At 46.0% G+C, this 18910-nt stretch overlaps 1 protein-coding gene across 9 annotated transcripts in view; it reads left to right on the top strand.

Annotated features, from left to right (window-relative positions):
- The window catches only part of LOC147107410 (histone-lysine N-methyltransferase SETDB2-like), a 120479-nt gene that overhangs the window by 27288 nt on the left and 74281 nt on the right, over positions 1 to 18910 (top strand). For 8 of the 9 annotated variants that reach the window (XM_086006433.1, XM_086006431.1, XM_086006432.1 and 5 more), the window contains 3 exons: positions 8759 to 8922; positions 9959 to 10023; positions 10856 to 10901. In XM_086006433.1, the coding sequence (XP_085862559.1) occupies positions 8759 to 8922; positions 9959 to 10023; positions 10856 to 10901 (275 nt within the window). Of the gene's footprint in view, positions 1 to 1606; positions 1823 to 8758; positions 8923 to 9958; positions 10024 to 10855; positions 10902 to 18910 lie in introns of those variants that run through there. The other variant, XM_086006439.1, reaches the window with a different exon arrangement.

The raw sequence follows: 18910 nt of genomic DNA, 5'->3' as shown, positions 1-18910 counted from the left end.
CTGAGAGGGCTCCGACCACCAAGAGAACGACACAGCCCGGTTTCCAAGGCGTGGAGTGACCAGCTCCAGCCCTCCATGCCATCCACATGGCTGCGTGGCTCCTGACCCACCCCGAGAACGCTCTGCATTGGTGGGGGGGAACCGGTTCTATTCTTATACTATAATATACAACCTGTGTCTACGCAATATGTAGCTGCACATTTAGCTGTGGCCATATTTTTAGGTGTTTATCCAGCTTCTAATCTTTTCAGCCTTTACCTTTGTTCTGCAAGCTTTGTTTTTTTTATACTGTAAGTGTGTAGGCCAAATCTTTTACTGTGCTATATGGTGCCTTGTCAACTAGTCTCATATCAGGGTATGAGCCTTTTCTTAACCTGGGTGTTTATCATTCTGTGTCCTTGCGTTTCCAAACTGTCTGTTGTTCATACAGAGAGACAAGATGCAAGTTCCCCTTTCTCCCACATTTGCTCTAACACAAAACCTAAGCAAAAGGATGCTGGGATAGCTTGACCATTTAATTCATCTTAAAATACTCTTAACAGAGGGGAACTTGGAGGTGATGGTGTTCCCATGCATCTGCTGCCCTTGTTTTAGATGGTAGAGATTCAGCATTTGGGTGGTGCTACTGAAGAATTCTTGGCGAGTTAATTCAGTGTATCCTGTAGATTGTACACACTGCAATCATAGTACGCTGATGGTGGAGGGAGCAAATGTTTAAACTGGTGGATGGGGTATTGATCAATCGGACTGCTTTGTCCTGGATGGTATTGAGCTTCTTGAGTGCTGCTGCAGCTGCATCCGTGCAGGCAAGTGGAGAGTATTCCATCACACTCCTAACGTGCCTTGTAGGTGGTGGAGAGGTTTTGGGATGTCGGGAGCTGTCACTCATTGCAGAATACCAAGCCTCAGACCTGCTCTAGTAGACACGGCATTTATATGGCTGGTCCAGTTGAGTTTCTGGTCAATGGTGACCCCCAGTATGTTGATAGTGGGGGATTTGACGATGATAATGCCATTGGATGTCAAGGGAAGGTGGTTATGCTCGATCTTGTTGGAGATGTTCATTGCCTGGTGCTTGTGAGCCACAAATGTTACTTGCCACTTATCAGCCCAAATCTGGATGTTGTCCCGGTCTTGTTGCATGCAGGCATGAACTGCTTCATTATTTGAGGAATTGCGAATGGAGCTGAACACTGCAATTATCAGTGAACAGCCCCATTTCTGACCTTATGATGGAGAGAAGGTCATTGATAAAGCAGCTGGACCTAGGACGTTGCCCTGAGGAACTCCTGCAGCGTTGTCCTCGGCCTGAGATGACTGGCCTTCAAAAAGCACAACCATCTTCCTTTGTGCTAGGTATGACTCCAACCACTGGAGAGTTTTTCCCCAATCTCCATTAACTTCAATGTGCTAGGGCTCCTTGATGCCACACTGTGAATGCTGCATTTGATGTCAAGGGTAGTCATTCTCGCCTCACCTCTGGAATTCAGCTCTTGCATCCATGTTTGAACCAAGGCTGTAATGAGGTCTGGAGCCAAGTGGTCTTGGCGGACCCCAAACATTGACATGAAGATTTTTTTTGTTGTAACTACCCTAGATGCTCGACCTGAGTTTAGTTCTGGAAGGATCATTCGGACTACAAGGGTTCCCATAAGAATTGCTCCGCTCAAGTGTAGAGCTTGGAGACAGAGCAATCGGAGTCGATCACAAAGAGAGTAGAAGCTGAGACTTTGGTGATCGTAGACATTCGGTGGAGTGGAGGAAGGCGGTTTCTCACGCCCAACTCAAAAGGTGTAGAGCCACAGAACCAAATGATTCTAAGGTAAGTGACATGAATCTTATGAAATAATACTGGGCGGCCTGCTGGTGGCGCTGTCCAGGGAGAGTATAAGTACTCGGGCATGGGCCCAGCTTGCTCAGGACATTCTTTAACAGGAACTAGTGAAGGACACAACTAGATCTCCATGTTGAAAAACAGTTGATTAAAGCCTTGTTTAATACTCAGAACAAGTGCCTAGTAGTTTTCTTACGTCAGTAAGTATCTAGGTTAAGTATATCTAGATATCTAATATTTAGGTCTTTGTGTTAGTATCTCAGATTCTTGTTAAGCATGAGTAAATAATTTAATCTTTGTTTAGTTCGCTTTGAGGAGCGAATAGAAAAATAGCCGTATAGTTTAGACCTAGTTAACAGCAATTATATAAATCACCTTGTACCCAAGGAGTTTATTATAAGTTTCTAATTAGAATGGAGGGACAGCTGCGACCCATAACCTGCAATTCCTGTGCCATGACGCTTCATGTGTCCCGGAGTTTGCAGGAAATGCCTTCAGCTGATCGAACTCACATTGAGGGTTTCTGGGCTTGAAGGGCAGCTGGATTCACTGCAGGGCATATGGGTGGCTGAATGTTTCCTGGATCGCAGGTTCCAGGAGGTGGTCACGCCACAGCCAGATAGAGTTCAGAAAAGCAAGTGGGTGGCCACCCGGAAGGATAGGAAGAGGCAGGCAGTGCAGGAATCCTTCAAGAGTCAGAAGAGTAAGGATGTCTTGCTGCAATTATATAGGGCTTTGGTGAGACCACACCTGGAGTACTGTGCAGTTTTGGTCTATTTGCCTAAGGAAGGAATATAATTGCTTTAGAGGAGGTGCAACAATGGTTCACTCGATTGACTCCTGGAATGAGAGGGTTGTCCTATGAGGAGAGATTGAGTAAAATGGGCCTATATTTTCTGGAGTTTGGAAGAATGAGAGGTGATCTCATTGAAAAGTATAAAATTCTTAGAGGGCTTGACAGGGTAGACACTGAGAGGTTGTTTCCCCTGGCTGGAGAGTCTAGAACGAGGGGTCATGGTCTCAGGATAAGGGGTCAGCCATTTCTCCCTTAGGCAGTCCCTCGGAACCGAGGATGACTTGCTTCCACACTAAAAATGAGTTCTCAGGTGACTGATGAGTCCAATGCGGGACCTATAGTCTCTGTCACAGGTGGGGCAGATGGCAGTTGAAGGGGGCGGGTGGGTGGGTGGGGTGCTTGGGTTGATGTGCGCCCCTTCCGCTGTTTGCGCTTGGCTTCCGCTTACTCCCGGCGAAGAGACTCGAGGTGTTTGGCGTCTTCCCGGATGCTTCTCCTCTACTTTGTGCGGTCTTGGGCCAGGGATTCCAAGGTGTCGGTGGGGATGTTGCACTTTTTCAAGGAGGCTTTGAGGGTGTCCTTGAAGTGTTTCCTCTGCCCACCTGGGGCTCTCTTGCCGTGTCGGAGCTCCGAGTAGAGCACTTGTTTTGGGAGTCACGTATCGGGCATGCGGATGATGTGGCCCATCCATTGGAGTTGATCAAGCGTGGTCAAAACTGCGATGCTGGGGATGTTGGCCTGAGCGAGAACACTGACGCCTATCCTGCAAATGAATTTACAGGATCTTGTGGAGGCAGCGTTGGTGGTACTTCTCCAGTGCTTTGAGATGCCTGCTGTACATGGTCCATGTCTTTGAAGCATACAGGACGGTGGGTATCACTACTGCTCTGTAGACCATGAGCTTGGTGCTGGGTTTGAGGTCCTGGCCTTCAAACACTCTCTTCCTCAGGCGACCGAAGGCTGCACTGGCACACTGAAGGCGGTGTTGGACTTGTCGTCGACGTCTGCCCTTGTTGACAGTAGGCTCCTGAGGTATGGAAAGTGGTCTATGTTGTCCAAGGCCTCGTCATGGATTTTGATAATCGGGGAGCAGTACTGTGTGGCGGGGGCAGGTTGGTAGAGGACCTTTGTCTTGCGGATGTTTAGTGTAAGGCCCATGCTCTCGTACGCTTCGGTGAAGGTGTTGACGATAGTTTGGAGTTCGACCTCTGAGTGTGCGCAGACGCAAGCGTCGTCTGCATACTGTAATTCAACGACAGAGGATGGGACGACCTTGGATCTGGACTGGAGGCGACGGAGGTTGAACAGTTTCCCTTTTGTTCTGTAGATTAGCTCCACTCCAGCGGGGAGCTTACTGAGGGTGAGATGGAGCATTGCAGCAAAGAAGATCGAGAAGAGCGTTGGTGCGATGACACAGCCTTGCTTGACCCCAGTCCATACATGAATTGGGTCTGTAGTGGATCCGTTGGTCAGGATCACAGCTTGCATATCGTCGTGAAGCAGGCGGAGGATGGTGACAAACTTTTGAGGGCAGCCGAATTTGAGGAGGACACTCCATAATCCCTCACGGTTGATGGTGTCGAAGGCCTTTGTGAGGTCAAAGAAGGCCATGTACAGCGGTTGGTGCTGTTCCCTGCTTGTCCCTTGTAGTTGACGTGCGGTGAAGACCATGCCATTTAGGACTGAATTGGGGAGAAATTTCTTCACTCGGAGTGCTGTGATTCTTTGGAATTCTCACCCCTAGAGGGTTGTGGATGCTCAGTTGTTTAGTATATTCAAGACTGAGATTGATAGATTTTTGGGCACTAAGGGAATCAAGGGATATGGGAATAGGGTGGGAAAGTGGGGTTGATGTAAAAGTTCAGCCATGATCGTATTGAATGGTGGAGCAGGCTCGAGGGGCTGCATGGCCTACTTCTGCTCCTATTTCTTATTTTCTTATGTAACCCCATGGGAAATTCCCAGCACTTATCAGGAAATCTGAAAGACTACTTTATCCAAAAGTCTTGCAGGGTATTGGACTGCATAAGAAATATGTTCTAAAGATGTTATTTTACCACTTGAGGGCTGATTCCATCTTTGTCTTTAGTCCTATACCTTTATTTTCTTGCTGTGTTTTACTACTGTGTACTGTCTTGCTTGTATGGAGGAGATTAGAAAATGCATTAGGTATGCCAGGTGGTCTCTGGTGAACTGTACCATAACTGAGCGGTAATTTGATGTCCTGTAGCATGCTATCTCAATCATGGTACACTTAAAGGCACAGATGTCAGTTCATAAAAACACAACAGCCTTTTTGCACAAGACGAAAATGGTGACCTACAGAACGGTGACAACTTCAAAAGTAATCCATTTCTTGCAAAGCACTTGGGACATCCTGATAACGTGATAAGGCACTATATGAATGCAAGTCCATCCATCTGTCTTTCTGCTTTATGACTTAGTGCTCATACAATCACAGAACATTACTGCACTGAAACAGGCCATTCAGCCCACGTCTGTGTCGGTGTTTCTCCAAATGCCATCTAACCTAACCCCATCCTTGCTTGCCCACCAGACTCCTCTTCATGCAACTATCCCAATTCCTTTTTAAAAGAAAGGGTTTATGGCAGAGAATTCCACATCCAAATCGTTTTCTTAAAGAATTTGTTTTAATTCTTTTTGTGATTTATCTTTAAATTTGTGCCTCCTTGTTACAGGAAACTTCGCGATCGACGGGACCGAGCTGCTGCCAATCTATCAAAACTTCCGGATAGACCAGCGCTAATGTTGAAGGATACGGAGGTTTTCATCTTTGTATCTGACAACAAACACTGTTGCTTAGCAACAGCTTGTAAACACTCGGCCCGTACCTTGGAAGCGTCTCTGAAGCTGTTGCTAAGCTACAGAGATGCTTTCCAGAGCCTGACTGTTTATAAAAAAATAAAAAATAAAAATGCTAGGAGAAGAAAAAAAACCTAACCAAAACGGCTGCTGATTTCTGCCGTTAGATCGAGGTTTCCGGACATACAACCTCCGGATAAACCAAAGTTTCCTGTACCATCTTGCTAAGCAGTAGAAACAATCGATCACGATTTACCTCATCACAACCTTAAATACCTGTATCAGGTCACCCCTTAATCTTTTCCGTCCTAGTGATAAAAGTCTTAACGTCTCAAGTATCTCTTCATAACTATAAACCACTCATCCCTGGTAACATCCTATTTGAATCTAAACCAAGCTTTTACCATTGCTTTTGTATCCTTTCTATAATCAGGAGCCCAAACCTGTACACAATATTCCAACCGCAGTCTTGTACAATTTCAACATTACCTCCTTGCTTTTGTATGATGTGCTTCTAGATAAAAAACCAAGGATTTTGTTTGTCTTCTGTATAATCGTAGTTGCTTCACCTGTCGCCCTGAATGATCTGTGTGTCTGCTCCTTTACTCCATGTAAAATCTCGCCATTTGAGGCCTATTCTTCCAAAATGTTTTGCTTCACATTTCTCTACATTGACCTGCATCTACCATCCCACTAGCCTGGGCAGAATTTTGCGGGGGGTCAGTGGGCACGATCTGTGGCGGGTCGGATGGGAAAATGTTTTCTTTTGACAGCGGGTCGGGACCCCGCCACCACATGCCTTTCCCAAACGTCGGGTCTGCCAGCGCCGAGCAGAGTCGACAAGCAGCGGCTGGGGAGGCAATTGAAATCATTAGTGGCTTGTTTACAGCCACTTCACAATGCTTTTTTCCCCAGCTTTTTGATTTTGACAGGTCGCCCACCAGTTTCCCGCTGTGCCTGGACCTCGTCAGTGAAGCTGAGGTGGGAGGTGACTTGCCATTCTTTCAGCTGATGAGTTGACAGCTTCAAATGTCAAGTCAAAGTTCCCAGCTGAATCAGATATCTTCCCTGAGCCACTAGCTTCTCTAAACGGCATTTCCACTACAGATTCAGAATGCTGCAAGTCTTTCCACAAGTCTCCATCCAGTCTGACCTCATTACCTCTCCCATTATTGACAGATCACTTCTGTCATCTCTACTTCACCTGCCAGCTATTCCATCAGCATCGGTGCCCTTGAAACTATCTCACCTTGGTCCTCAGAATCCCACCACGATCAGCCCCAACACCAGCAGCACCAATAACAACACCAACCTCCGCAATCAACTGATGCTGCACAGGACACAGGGCATCAACACCCGACCACATAGCTGCCAGGGATGGCTGCACCATGGCCAGATTTACTTCACTTGACGCTGTACACCCTGGCTGCCACATGATGCGCTAGGCTGGCACCACCCCATACCAACACCATAAAGCATCCCTATAATGCCCAAGCCATTCCTTTCACACTCATCAGCATTGCGGGGGGTACTGTTATGTCTCACCATTCATTGCAACTCACAAAGCCACTTCCAAAGGTGCACACACATCTGTCCCAAGAATGCAGTGTGTTGAAAATAAAGGTTTCATTGTTTGACACTACATTAACAGAAACTTTACATGAATATTGCATAAAACACCCAAGTGCCTACCCTTGTGTGTTGTTAGTTGGTATGATTGCACTAAGATGAGGGTGAGTGTGAGGGATGGCTCTTGAGATGGGGAAGTGATAATGTAGATGGATAGGGATGGGTGAAAGTGCAAGGTAACTTGATGTGAGTAAGGATGTGCAGGGGTAGGGTAGGATGACGTTGAGTGTGGCTTTGTACTAACGTTTTGTGATCTACTGAGATCATTGAAAGGTTTGCGTCACTGCAGCCTGGTCCTGACGACATCCCTGCTTGTGCCCTCCTGTGCAACCAGGCTGCGTTGATTTCCTGGGGAGGCCTCTTCCGCCCATTGGAAGGGAAGAGAACCTCCCTGTGTGCTGTGACTCTCTCCGTAACCATATGGAGGGAGTAATGGAAGTGCCTGGGTGCAGCCGTGCACCTCTGTGTAGTGCTTGTCAGTGTTTGCAGCACCTCAATGTTGTAGAAGAGTGACAGCACAAATGTCAAAATAAATTTGGACATGGTCTCTTTAAGGAAACCAGCTGATGACGCGTCATCAAATGACATCATCAGACCCGCTTCCTTCAATTTGCCGGCAAACACGCTTGGCGGGCTTAACAAGCCCAATCGGGCAAATCATTTTGGACAGCGGGCTGGAGCCGGCAGCGAGGCCGGGACCCACCACCGACCTCGCCTGCCATGGACCAGCCGAGGTTGGTAAAATCCAGCCCCCGTCTCTGTTCTGCTGTCTTTCACAATTTACCAGAACCCCCCCCCCCCCAATTTAGAATCATCAGCACATTTCCAAATTGCTCCTTCATTTTTAAGTCCATTTCATTTATAAGTAAAAGTACTAGTCGATCTCCCGTGAGGTTGCACATATCAGCCAAGACTGGTTAGAGGCTGGGGGATGATTGGACCAAGGCATACAGATGTAACTCAGTCCCCATTTTAAACTCTTACATTCTGTTTTTAGTTTTGATATTTCCATTATAAATTCCTTCGCTCATATTTAGAATGGAAACTGCCCATCATGCTGTAATTACACCATCCTACCAACAATGGTGCTGCAGTCCCTCCAGTGGAGTGGGTGGGAGGTTGTAATTACAGGGTGACTCAGTTCCATAAATAGTTTCCATTATACACAAGGCCGCAGGAGTTTATCATGGGTTCTCGTTCGCAGATATAAGACTTTTTAATATAGAAGTATAGTTAAAAAAAATGTCCCCAACATAAACACGTGAACATATTATTCATCACACGCCCCCTAATTATCTTTGTTATGTGTACCTTATCAAAAACTTTTTTTTCCTGGAAGTGCATATAAACCACATCTGCAGTATTTTTTTTTATCACTGCCGTGTTATTTCTACTAAGAATTTTATGTGAATACTCAAGCATGACCTGTCTTTCCGTGCCGACTTGCCCTGATTAACTCCTGTTTCTCCAACCACTTAGTAATTTTATTCTATATTGTGCACTACTGTCTATCTGACAGCTCTTTTAAAAAGGAATGAGATGCAGCTGTTGTTTTATTTCTCTGCCGTCTATTCGTATGTGTGTGTGTGTGTGTGTGTGTGTGTGTGTGTGTGTGTGTCTTTAAGTATTTTAGTGCACTTCTTCCCCCTTGTAACAAACCAATTTCTTTCCTACAGGTTGTATTGCAAAAACCACAGTGGTTATGAGGAAGATAGTAGTGATAAGAAAGCCCATGGACCGACTTCTGGTGGCTACTGCAAGAGCAGTGGCGATGAAGAAGAGAGTTCTAATTATCAGGAAAAAAACTTCAAACAGAACTTCAGCAACAAAATGAAAGATGGTATAAAAAATAAAGAATCGAAGTTCAGTCCCATCAGTAATTCATTGTTGAATTGTTAGCAGTTCCAAAAAAAATTGTGGACAGTTTATTAAATGGATTTTTTTTTTAAGCCTTGTTTTTTAAAAATGATGCTTAACGTCTGTTGTACAATTGTATGCAAATAGGACTGCAAATGAGTATCAAAAGAGCTTCAAAGACTTGGTTTTCTGTTTGCATATGAAAAGTAACTTTGGCAAATACTATACACAATGTAGACATAATTACTTGACTACCTTCCTTAAAATTGTGTTATTTAATGTGGCAGCACTTTGTGCTTATGGTTCTGGCTGGCTAGGAAATGAAGCAAGGGGCTTGTATGACACTTGACATACTGTGGAGATGCTGGTGTTGGACTGGGGTGGACAAATGTAAGAAGTCACACAACACCAGGTTATAGTCCAACAGTTTTATTTGAAATCACAAGCTTTCGGAGCGCTGCTCCTTCGTCAGGTGAAGTGGAGAGATGCCTATAGACACAGATTATATAGTCAGAGAATCTCTCCACTTCACCTGACGAAGGAGCAGCGCTCCGAAAGCTTGTGATTTCAAATAAAACTGTTGGACTATAACCTGGTGTTGTGTGACTTCTTACACTTGACATATACTGGTGAGGCAGAACAAGTAGTAAGGATCGATGGTCTGTGCACCATATACTCAAGTTGGGAGTTCAGTGGTGTGAGATGCTACAATAATGCTACACTCAAGGACGAGGAAGCGCATGTGGCAGGCTGGTAATTTACCGTTTTCCTGTTTTGGGGTTTACTGGAAAGGGAAAAATTAGGAAGCGGGGGGATCTACTAGGTTGTAAACAGAGGGTCTGTAAAGGTGGATTTTTGACTAGTTTTGAGGAAAAACATTTTCTACCATTCACTGCTTTTGAAAGCTTGTTTATAAGTTTGTGACACTAGGAATCAATCAAGTTTAAAAAAAAATTAGTTAAGCAACTGAATATAAAAACACTCTTCATTGGATAACTTTTGTATTCCTTTATGTTAAGGTGGAAGATTCAGAAAATGCCAGAAACGTCCTTCCTACTTATCAGATGGTGATGGAATCTTACAGGTACTGTATAGGTATGCAACTAGTAATACGGGCTAAATTCTATTATTTAAGCCTGCGTTACTGAATTGAATGTGGTCTGCTCTGTATCCCCACAACTGCTACTAGTTGTTTGATTTCTTTGGCATTTGTTTTGAAAAAAGCTCAGAGTAATAATGGTATTAACACATTTTATAAGGAACAAAAGAAGATATTTAAAAATAAGCAAAAAAAAAAAAAAAAAGCAGGATTGAGAAAGTAAAGTCTAAAATATCCCAGATTCTGTACAGAATGAAGGCTTTGAATAGTTGAACCATTCAGACCAGTGACACTTGCTGGAAGTGCACATGGTGTGGACATTATTGAGCTTGTCTGTGATGATCCCAGCAGTCAAATTGCCTGTCAGTACTTGCTGTCCAGCCTCGTGTATGAAGAATGGCCACTTGAGGGTGCCAGGACTCTCTAGAACCATGTGCCCAGCAAGAGGTAATGTCTTGAGCAAATTGGCAGCAAAAGGAGGTTACAAAAAACTTGTTGATGCAACCTAGCTATAACGTTGCTACGAAACTTGAAATCCTCATTATGCTTAACGTTTTTAGTTGAGCCTCCCCTAGAGGTGCATATAACCTAGTTTGATGGTAGTTGTCTGGTATAGTCCTTTCCCCACCTGCTGGTGAGTTTATCAGTGATGCATGGTGGTACGTGAAAGTATTAAGCGGCTACATCGTTCCACCCTTCAGCCCAGTAGGTTGGTGTACATGTTGGGGTCTAACTTTTTTTTAGTGGGAGGTGAAGAGAAAAAGTATGAATTTTAAAAAATATATAAATTATTCACCCACATTGTAATTTTTGTTAGGATTCCAGTGTGCCCATAGCAGATTTCCAGGAACATGGCTCTTTCAGTAAGTATTACATTTCAGGTGACAAGATTATGCTCATATATAAATTTTATTAGCTTTATCTCATAAACTGTTACAAATAGCACGACTGGTAAATGATCACACTATGAACATCAATAAAGGCAAAACTGAAAGAAAGATTTGCATTTATATATACTTTATGCCTTTCACGACCTCAGGACATCCCAAAGTGTTTACAGCCAATGAAGTACTTTTGAAGTGTAGTCACTGAGGTAATGTAGGAAACGCAGCAGCCAATTTGTGCACACAAAGATCCCACAAACAGCAATGTGATAATGACCAGATAATCTGTTTTTTAGTGAGCTTGGTTGAGGGATGAATATTGTTGAACTCTCCTGCTCTTCTTTGAAATAGTGCCGTGGGATCTTTTACGTCCAGTTGAGAGGGCAGACAGGGTCTCGGTTTAACGTCTCATCCGAAAGATGGCCCCTCCGATAGTGCAGCACTCCCTCAGTTCTGCACTGCAGTGTCAGCCTAGATTTTGTACTCAAGTCGCTGGAGTGGGACTTGAACCCACAACCTTCTGACCTCAGAGGTGAGAGTGCTCTCAGTGAGCCACGGCTAATGCCTAAAACTGGGACAAAAGTATAATTTTTCTTAATTTTCTACAGACCTCCAAACTAGTATTTCTACAGACCTCCAAACTGGTAGAATTACATAGAATGTACAGCACAGAAGCAGCCCAGTCGACCCAACAGGTCTATGCTGGTGTTTAGGCTCCACACGAGCCTCCACCCACCCTCTTCATCTAACCCTATTAGTATAACCTTCAATTCCTTTCTCCATCATATGCTTATCTAGCTTTCCCTTAAATGCATCTATGCTATTCGCCTCAACTACTCCATGAGGGAGCGAGTTGCACATTCTAATCACTCTGGGTAAGAACATAAGAAGCAGGAGTAGGCTTTTCGGCCCCTCGAGCCTGCTCCGCCATTTAATAAGGTCGTGGCTGATCTTCGACCTCAACTCCCCTTTCCAGCCCTCTCCCACATCCCTGGATTCCCCTAGAGTCCAAAAATCTATCTATCTCAGCCTTGAATATACTCAAAGACAGCATTCACAGCTCCCTGGGGTCGAGAATGCCAAAGATTCGCAACCCTGAAGAAATTCCTCCTCATCTCAGTCTTAAATGGCTGACCCCTTATCCTGAGACTATGCCCCCTAGTTCGAGACTTTCAAGCCTGGGGAAACAACCTCTTAGCATCTATCCTATCAAGCCCCCTCAGAATCTTATATGTTTCAATGAGATCACCTCTCATCTAAATACATAGAAACACAGAAGATAGGAGTAGGCCATTCGGCCCCTCGAGCCTGCTCCGCCATTCAATGTGATCATACCTGCATGCTAACTCTGTGTTTCCTGTACGAGAACAACCAAATCTCTCTGAACACCAACATTTAATAGTTACTCACCATTTAAAAAACATTGTTTTTCTATTCTTCCTACCAAATTGAATAACCTCACATTCCCCCACATTATACTCCATTTGCCACCTTATTGCCCACTCACTTAAGCTGTCTATATCCCTTTGCAGACTCTTTGTGTCCTCCTCACAGTTTACTTTCCCACCTAGCTTTGTATTGTCAGCAAACTTGGATACATTACACTCGGTCCCTTCATCTAAGTCATTAATATAGTTTGTAAATAGCTGAGGCCCCAGCACTGATCCTTGTGGCACCCCACTAGTTGCAGCCTGCCATCCTGAAAATGACCCGTTTATCCCGACTCTCTGTTTCCTGTCCATTAACCAATCCACTATCCATGCTAATATATTATCCCCAACCCCATGAGCCCTTATCTTGCGTAATAACCTTTTATGTAGCACCTTATCGTATGCCTTTTGGAAATCCAAATATACTACATCCACCGATTCCCCTTTATCTACCCTGCTACACTGTAGTTACATTCTCAAAAAGCTCTAATAAATTTGTCAACCATGATTTCCCTTTCATAAAACCATGTTGACTCTATCTAATCATGTTACGATTTTCTAAGTGCCCTGTTACCACTTCCATAATAATGGTTTCCAGCATTTTCCCGACGACTGATGTCAGGCTAACTGGCCTGTAGTTCTCTGTTTTCTCTCTCCCTCTTTTCTTGAATAGTGGGGTAACATTTGCTACCTTCCAATCCACTGGGACAGTTCTAGAATCTAGGAAATTTTGGAAGATCACAACCAATGCGTCCACTATCTCTGCAGCCATCTGTTTTAGAGCCCAAGGCCATCAGATCCAGGGGATTTGTCAGCTTTTAGTCCCATTAGTTTCTCTAATATTTTTTCTCCATTGTTACTAATTACTTTAAGTTCCTCGCTCTCAGACCCTTGGTTCCCACTATTTTTGGTATGCTTTTTGTGTCTTCTATTGTGAAGACAGATACAAAATATTTGTGTAACAGGCTGAATTTTAATGGAGAAGGCGAGTTGGGGGCAGGGGGCTCCGAGGCTGTCTGGGAAACCCGGGAGAACTGATTTGGTTGGGAAGCCGCTGTTTCCCACCCACAGCCAGCCAGATTGAGAGGCTGGCTGGCTCCGAGCGGGTATGCCTGTGGCACTAGGCTACAGAGAGGAGGTGGGGGGGGTGGAAGGGATCGTGCGGGGGTTGTGCTGGGAGAAGATCGAGGGGGTCGGGCTGGGAGAAGATCGGGGAGGGTCTGAAGAGAGGCACGGGCCAGGAGAAGATCTGGTGGGGGTCCAAAGTGGATCAAGGGCCGGGAGAAGATTGGAGCCTCGGAGCCCCCTGCCCCCAACTCGCCTTCTCCATTAAAATTCAGTCTGTTATACAAATATTTTTGCATCTGTCTTCACAATAGAAGACACAAAAAACTTACCAAAAATAGTGGGAACCAAGGGTCTAATGAGAGCGAGGAACTTAAAGTAATTAGTAACAATGGAAAAAAAATACTAGAGTGTCGGGGGTCGGAGGAGGATGGGGGCTGGAGGAGCAGCACTGGCAGGGCTGGAGGAGTGGGGGGATCGGAGGGCGGGGTGGGGAGGTCTCGTAGAGGGATCGGAGGCCTGGGGGAGGAATTGGGCGGGGGTGGGGGGGGGAATTGGTGGACAAGGCGAGGGGCTGGTGATCGGATGCCTGGGCGGGGTCTCCGATCGCGGGGGGGTGGGTTAGGCAGGGACCCTGGATCCAGGAGGGAGGTATAAGGGCACTTACCTCCTGGATCCAGCCGCCCTCGTCTTGCTGCAGCTGGTGAGTTTTACGAGGTGTGCAAAACCCGACCAGCTTCTGTTAAACACAAAATGGAGGTTAAAGAAGAGGCTGCCAGCATCATTATAATATTTAAATAGCCAGCCGGCTTCCTGGCAGCGTGTTGGCTGCCTGCCGCCTTCCCGCCTCCATTAAAACTGGAAGTGGGCGGGTTGGAGGCGGTTTCAGGCCGAGATTTAGATTTTTAACACTAACTACCCCCACGCCCAACCCACCCATTTTTTTTTTAGGTTAAAATTACCCCATCCATCTCTGGCATTTTCTTATTCCACATTCTAATTTCTCCTGTCTCAGCCTCTCCGGAACCAATGCTTACTTTTGCTACTCTCCTTTTTACATACTTGCAGAAGCTCTTACAGTCTATTTTTCTATTTCTTTAAATGTTTGCCACTGCTTAACTACCGTCATAACTTTTCATCAATTTTCCCAAAGTACCTAAGCCAACCAGCCCCTCATACCTATGTAATTGGCTTTATTTAAGTTTAAGACTCTAGTTTTGGACTTAAGTATGTCACGCTCAGAATTTCACATTAAGTTAATCATATTATGATCACTCTGCCTCAAAGGATCCTTTATTATCAGATTACTAATTAACCCAGTCTCATCAATACAAGATCTAAAATAGCCTGTTCCCTGGTTGGTTCCACGATGTATTGTTCTAGGAAACTGTCTCGAATGCATTCCATGAACTCGTCCTCCAGACTACCTTTGCAGTTTGATTTATCCAGTCTGTATGAAGATTGAAGTCCCCGACAGTTATTGCATTACCTTTGTTACAAGCTCCTATTATTTCTTGATTAATACTCTGTCCTTTTTTAAAATTCGCTTATGGGATGTGGGCATATTACCTATCCCTAGTTGCCCTTGAGAAGGTGGTGGTGAGCCGCCACCTTGAACCGCTGCAGTCCATGTGGTAAAGGTACTCCCACAGTGCTGTTAGGTAGGGAGTTCCAGGATTTTGACTCGGTGACGATGAAGGATCAGCAATACACTTCTAAGTCAGGATGGTGTATAACTTGGGAGGGGACCTTGGAGGTGGTGGTGTTCCCATGCGCCTGCTGCCCTTGTCCTTCTAGGTGGAAGAGGTCGCGGGTTTGGGAGTGCTGCCGAAGAAGCCTTGGCGAGTTGCTGCAGTACATCTTGTAGATGATACACACTGCAGCCACGGTACGCCAGTGGTGGAGGGAGTGTATGTTTAAGGTGGTGAATGGGGCTGCCAATCAAAACGGGCTGCTTTGTCCTGGATGGTGTCGAGCTCCTTGAGTGTTGTTGGAGCTGCACTCATCCAGCAAGTGGAGAGTATTCCGTCACACTCCTTGTGCCTTGTAGATGGTGGAAAGGATTTGGGGAGTCAGGAGGTGAGACACTTGCCGCAGAATACCTAGCCTCTGATCTGCTCTTGTTGCCACAGTATTTATGTGGCTGTTCCAGTTAAGTTCCTGGTCAATGGTGACCCCCAGATGTTGATGGTGGGGATTTGGCGATGGTAATGCTGTTGAATGTCAAGGGGAGTGGTTAGACTCTCGCTTGTTGAGATAGTCATTGCCTGGCACTTCTGTGGTGCGAATGTTACCTGCCACTTATAAACCCAAGCCTGAACGTCGTCCAGGTCTTGTTGCATGCGGGCATCGACTGCTTTCAACTGAGGAGTTGTGAATGGCGCTGAGCACTGTGCAGTCATCAGATAACACCCCCATTTCTGACCTTATGTTGGAGGGAAGGTCATTAATGAAGCAGCTGAGATGGTTGAGCCGAAGACACTGCCCCGAGGAACTCCTGCAGCGATGTCCTGGGGCTGTGATGACTGACCTTCAATCATCACAACTATCTTTGTGTTAGGTATGACTCCAGCCAGTGGAGCGCTTTCCCCTGATTCCCATTGACTTCAGTTTTACTAGGGCTCCTTGATGTCCAGGGCAGTCACTCTCACCTCTGGAATTCAGCTCCTTGTCCGTGTTTGGTCCAAGGCTGTAATGAGGTCGGGAGCCGAGTGGTCTCCGTGGAACCCAAACTGGGCTTCAGTGTGAGCAGGTTAATGGTGAGTAAGTGCCGCTTGACAGCACTGTCGATGACACCTTCCATCACTTTGCTGATGATTGAGAGTAGACTGATGGGGTGGTAATTGGCCAGGTTGGATTTGTCCTGCTTTTGTGGACAGGACATACCTGGGCAGTTTTCCACATTGTCGGAAAAATGCCAGTGTTGTAGCTGTACTGGAACAGCTTGGCTAGAGGCGCAGCTAGTTCTGGAGCACAAGTCTTCAGCATGATAGCCGGGATGTTGTCGGGGGCCCATAGCCTTTGCTGTATCCAGTGTGCTCAGCCGTTTCTTGATATCACATGGAGTGAATCGAATTGGCTGAAGACTGGCTTCTGTGATGGTGGGGACCTCGGGAGTAGGCTGATGTGGATCATCCACTCGGCACTTCTGGCTGAAGATGGTTGTAATGCTTCAGCCTTGTCTTTTGCACTCACGTGCTGGGCTCTACCATCATTGAGGATGGGTGTATTCATGGAGCCTCCTCCTCCCATGAGCTGTTTAATGGTCCACCACCATTCACGACTGGATGTGGCTGGACTGCAGAGCTTTGATCTGATCCGATGATTGTGGGATCGCTTCGCCCTGTCTATAGCATGCTGCTTCCACTTTTTAGCATGCATGTAGTCCTTTGTTGCAGTGGTATAACTACTGTTAGGGGGCCTATAAACTACTCTCAGCAGTGTTTTCTGCCCCCTTGCTATTCCTTATCTCCATCTATACTGATTCTACTTCTGATCTTCCGAGCCAAAATCCTTTCTCACTACTGTCCTTATGTCATCCTTTATTATCAGAGCGACCCACCCCCCCCCCCCCCTTTCCATTCTGCTGTCTTTTCAAAACGTCAAGTACCCTGGAATATTTAATTCCCAACCTTAGTCACCTTGCAACCACATCTCTGTAATGGCTATTAGATCAAATCCATTTACCTCTATTTGTGCTACTAGTTTATCTATCTTGTTACAAATGCTTCATGCAGTCAGATAGAGTCTTTATTTTAATTTTTTACCATTATTCGCTGCTTTGACCTTATTCGCTGATGCACTATTATCGTTAAGCTCTCTGTCCCTTCCTGTCGCACTCTGCTTAGCTTTACCAAAATCCCTACACTGCTCTATTACCTTGACTTTTCTCTTTAGATTCTAAATTTCCCCTCATCAGACCCCTCCCTCCCCTTTTTTTTCTAGTTTAATGCCCACCTACAGCCCTAGTTATTTGATTCACCAGGACACTGATCCCAGCCCGGTTTAAGTAGAGCCTGTCCACAATGGACAGCTCCTTTTTTCCCCAGTACTGGTGCCAGTGCCCCATGAATCGAAACCCTTCCTCAACACCACTCTTGGAGCCATAACTCTCCTGATCTGCTTGACCTATGGCCAATTTGAGCGTGGCTCAGGTAGTAATCCAGAGATTATTGCCGTTGAGGTTCTGCTTATTAATTTAGACCCTAGCTCCTCAAACTCTCTCAACAGAACCTCATTCTTAGTTCTACCTATGTTGTTGGTTCCTATGTGGACCACGACAGCCAGAACCACCCCCTCAGCGCTCCAAGTTCTTCTCCAGCCGCGAGGAGATATCCTTAACCCTGGCACCGGGCAGGCAACACAGTCCGCTCTGTAAAGAAGTTTCTAGAAGTTTCTCCTAACTTCCTTATTGGATTTATTGGTGACTATCTATTATCTATATCTATTTAATATATAAAAGAGCTCTTCTGTCTGTCCTTCTGTCTGTCCTTCTGTCTGTATGTCCTCTATACACTCAAAAGTTATAGAGCGTACCTACACGTGTTATATCAAAAGAAAGCTTATGATTCTGGAATGGTCATAAGCGTATTTACTTTTTGGTCAGACAAAAATTGTTCAGACGGTATCCAAAAAACGTTCAAAATTCCGCTCATTAGCATTGAGTGATGTGAAGGTTGACCAATCGTACAGTCGAGCGACCTGACGGTTGACCAATCGTTGCGTCATGGGGACGGGTTCATTGCGTGTGCGGGCGGGCCATCCTAGAGTTGAGTGACGTGATGATTGACCAATCCTACAGTTCAGTGACCTGATGGTTGACCAATCGGTACGTGTGTGGGCGGGCCTAATCCTTCTGAGCTGAAGTGAGTGGCCGCCATCTTGATTCCTAACTCTTCAATTCTTTTTCCCACTTTCTGCGTGTTTATTTTCAAATCGACATTCCCAGCAAAAAAAAAGTTGCTTTTAAAACACAATTAAATTGTTTTTAAAAAAAGATAATTAATTTGTAAATATTTTCTCTAACCTCATTAATTTTCCTACCTTTCACCGTTTTTCCAGGCCTCGAAGCCTCGGCCCGAGCTAGGCACCTCCCGTCCCGCTCAACAAGCGGCCCGTGATCGCCGCCATCTTTCTAAAGGCAGGCCGGGCGGGTCTGAGCCGAGCGTAGCCACCGCCGCCATCTTTCTAAAGGCTGGTGGGGCGGCACGGAGGCCCGCGGAGCCATCGCCGGCGCTGGGTTCGGGTGCTTTGTGGCCTGCGGCCCGAACGGCGGCTGCGCAACTCGGGTTGACCGGGGCGCTGCGCTCGGCCCGGCCATGTCAGTGCGGGTGCCCGAGGCCCCGGGGCCTAGCCTTCTCCAACCACCGCCGGCAGCGCAACTCTCAACACTGGCAGAGGGGAGAGGGTCTGCTGGCTCCCCCCATCCCTTTCTCCCCCCCCCTCCCCCTCACTCCTTCCCCCCCCCCCCACTTCCCACCCCCCCTTTCCCCC

This window comes from Somniosus microcephalus, chromosome 14 (genome assembly GCF_052327205.1).
Source record: "Somniosus microcephalus isolate GS21.2 chromosome 14, FLI_Smic_1.0, whole genome shotgun sequence".
Lineage (NCBI taxonomy): Eukaryota > Metazoa > Chordata > Chondrichthyes > Squaliformes > Somniosidae > Somniosus > Somniosus microcephalus.
This window is presented reverse-complemented; position numbering and strand designations above follow the sequence as displayed.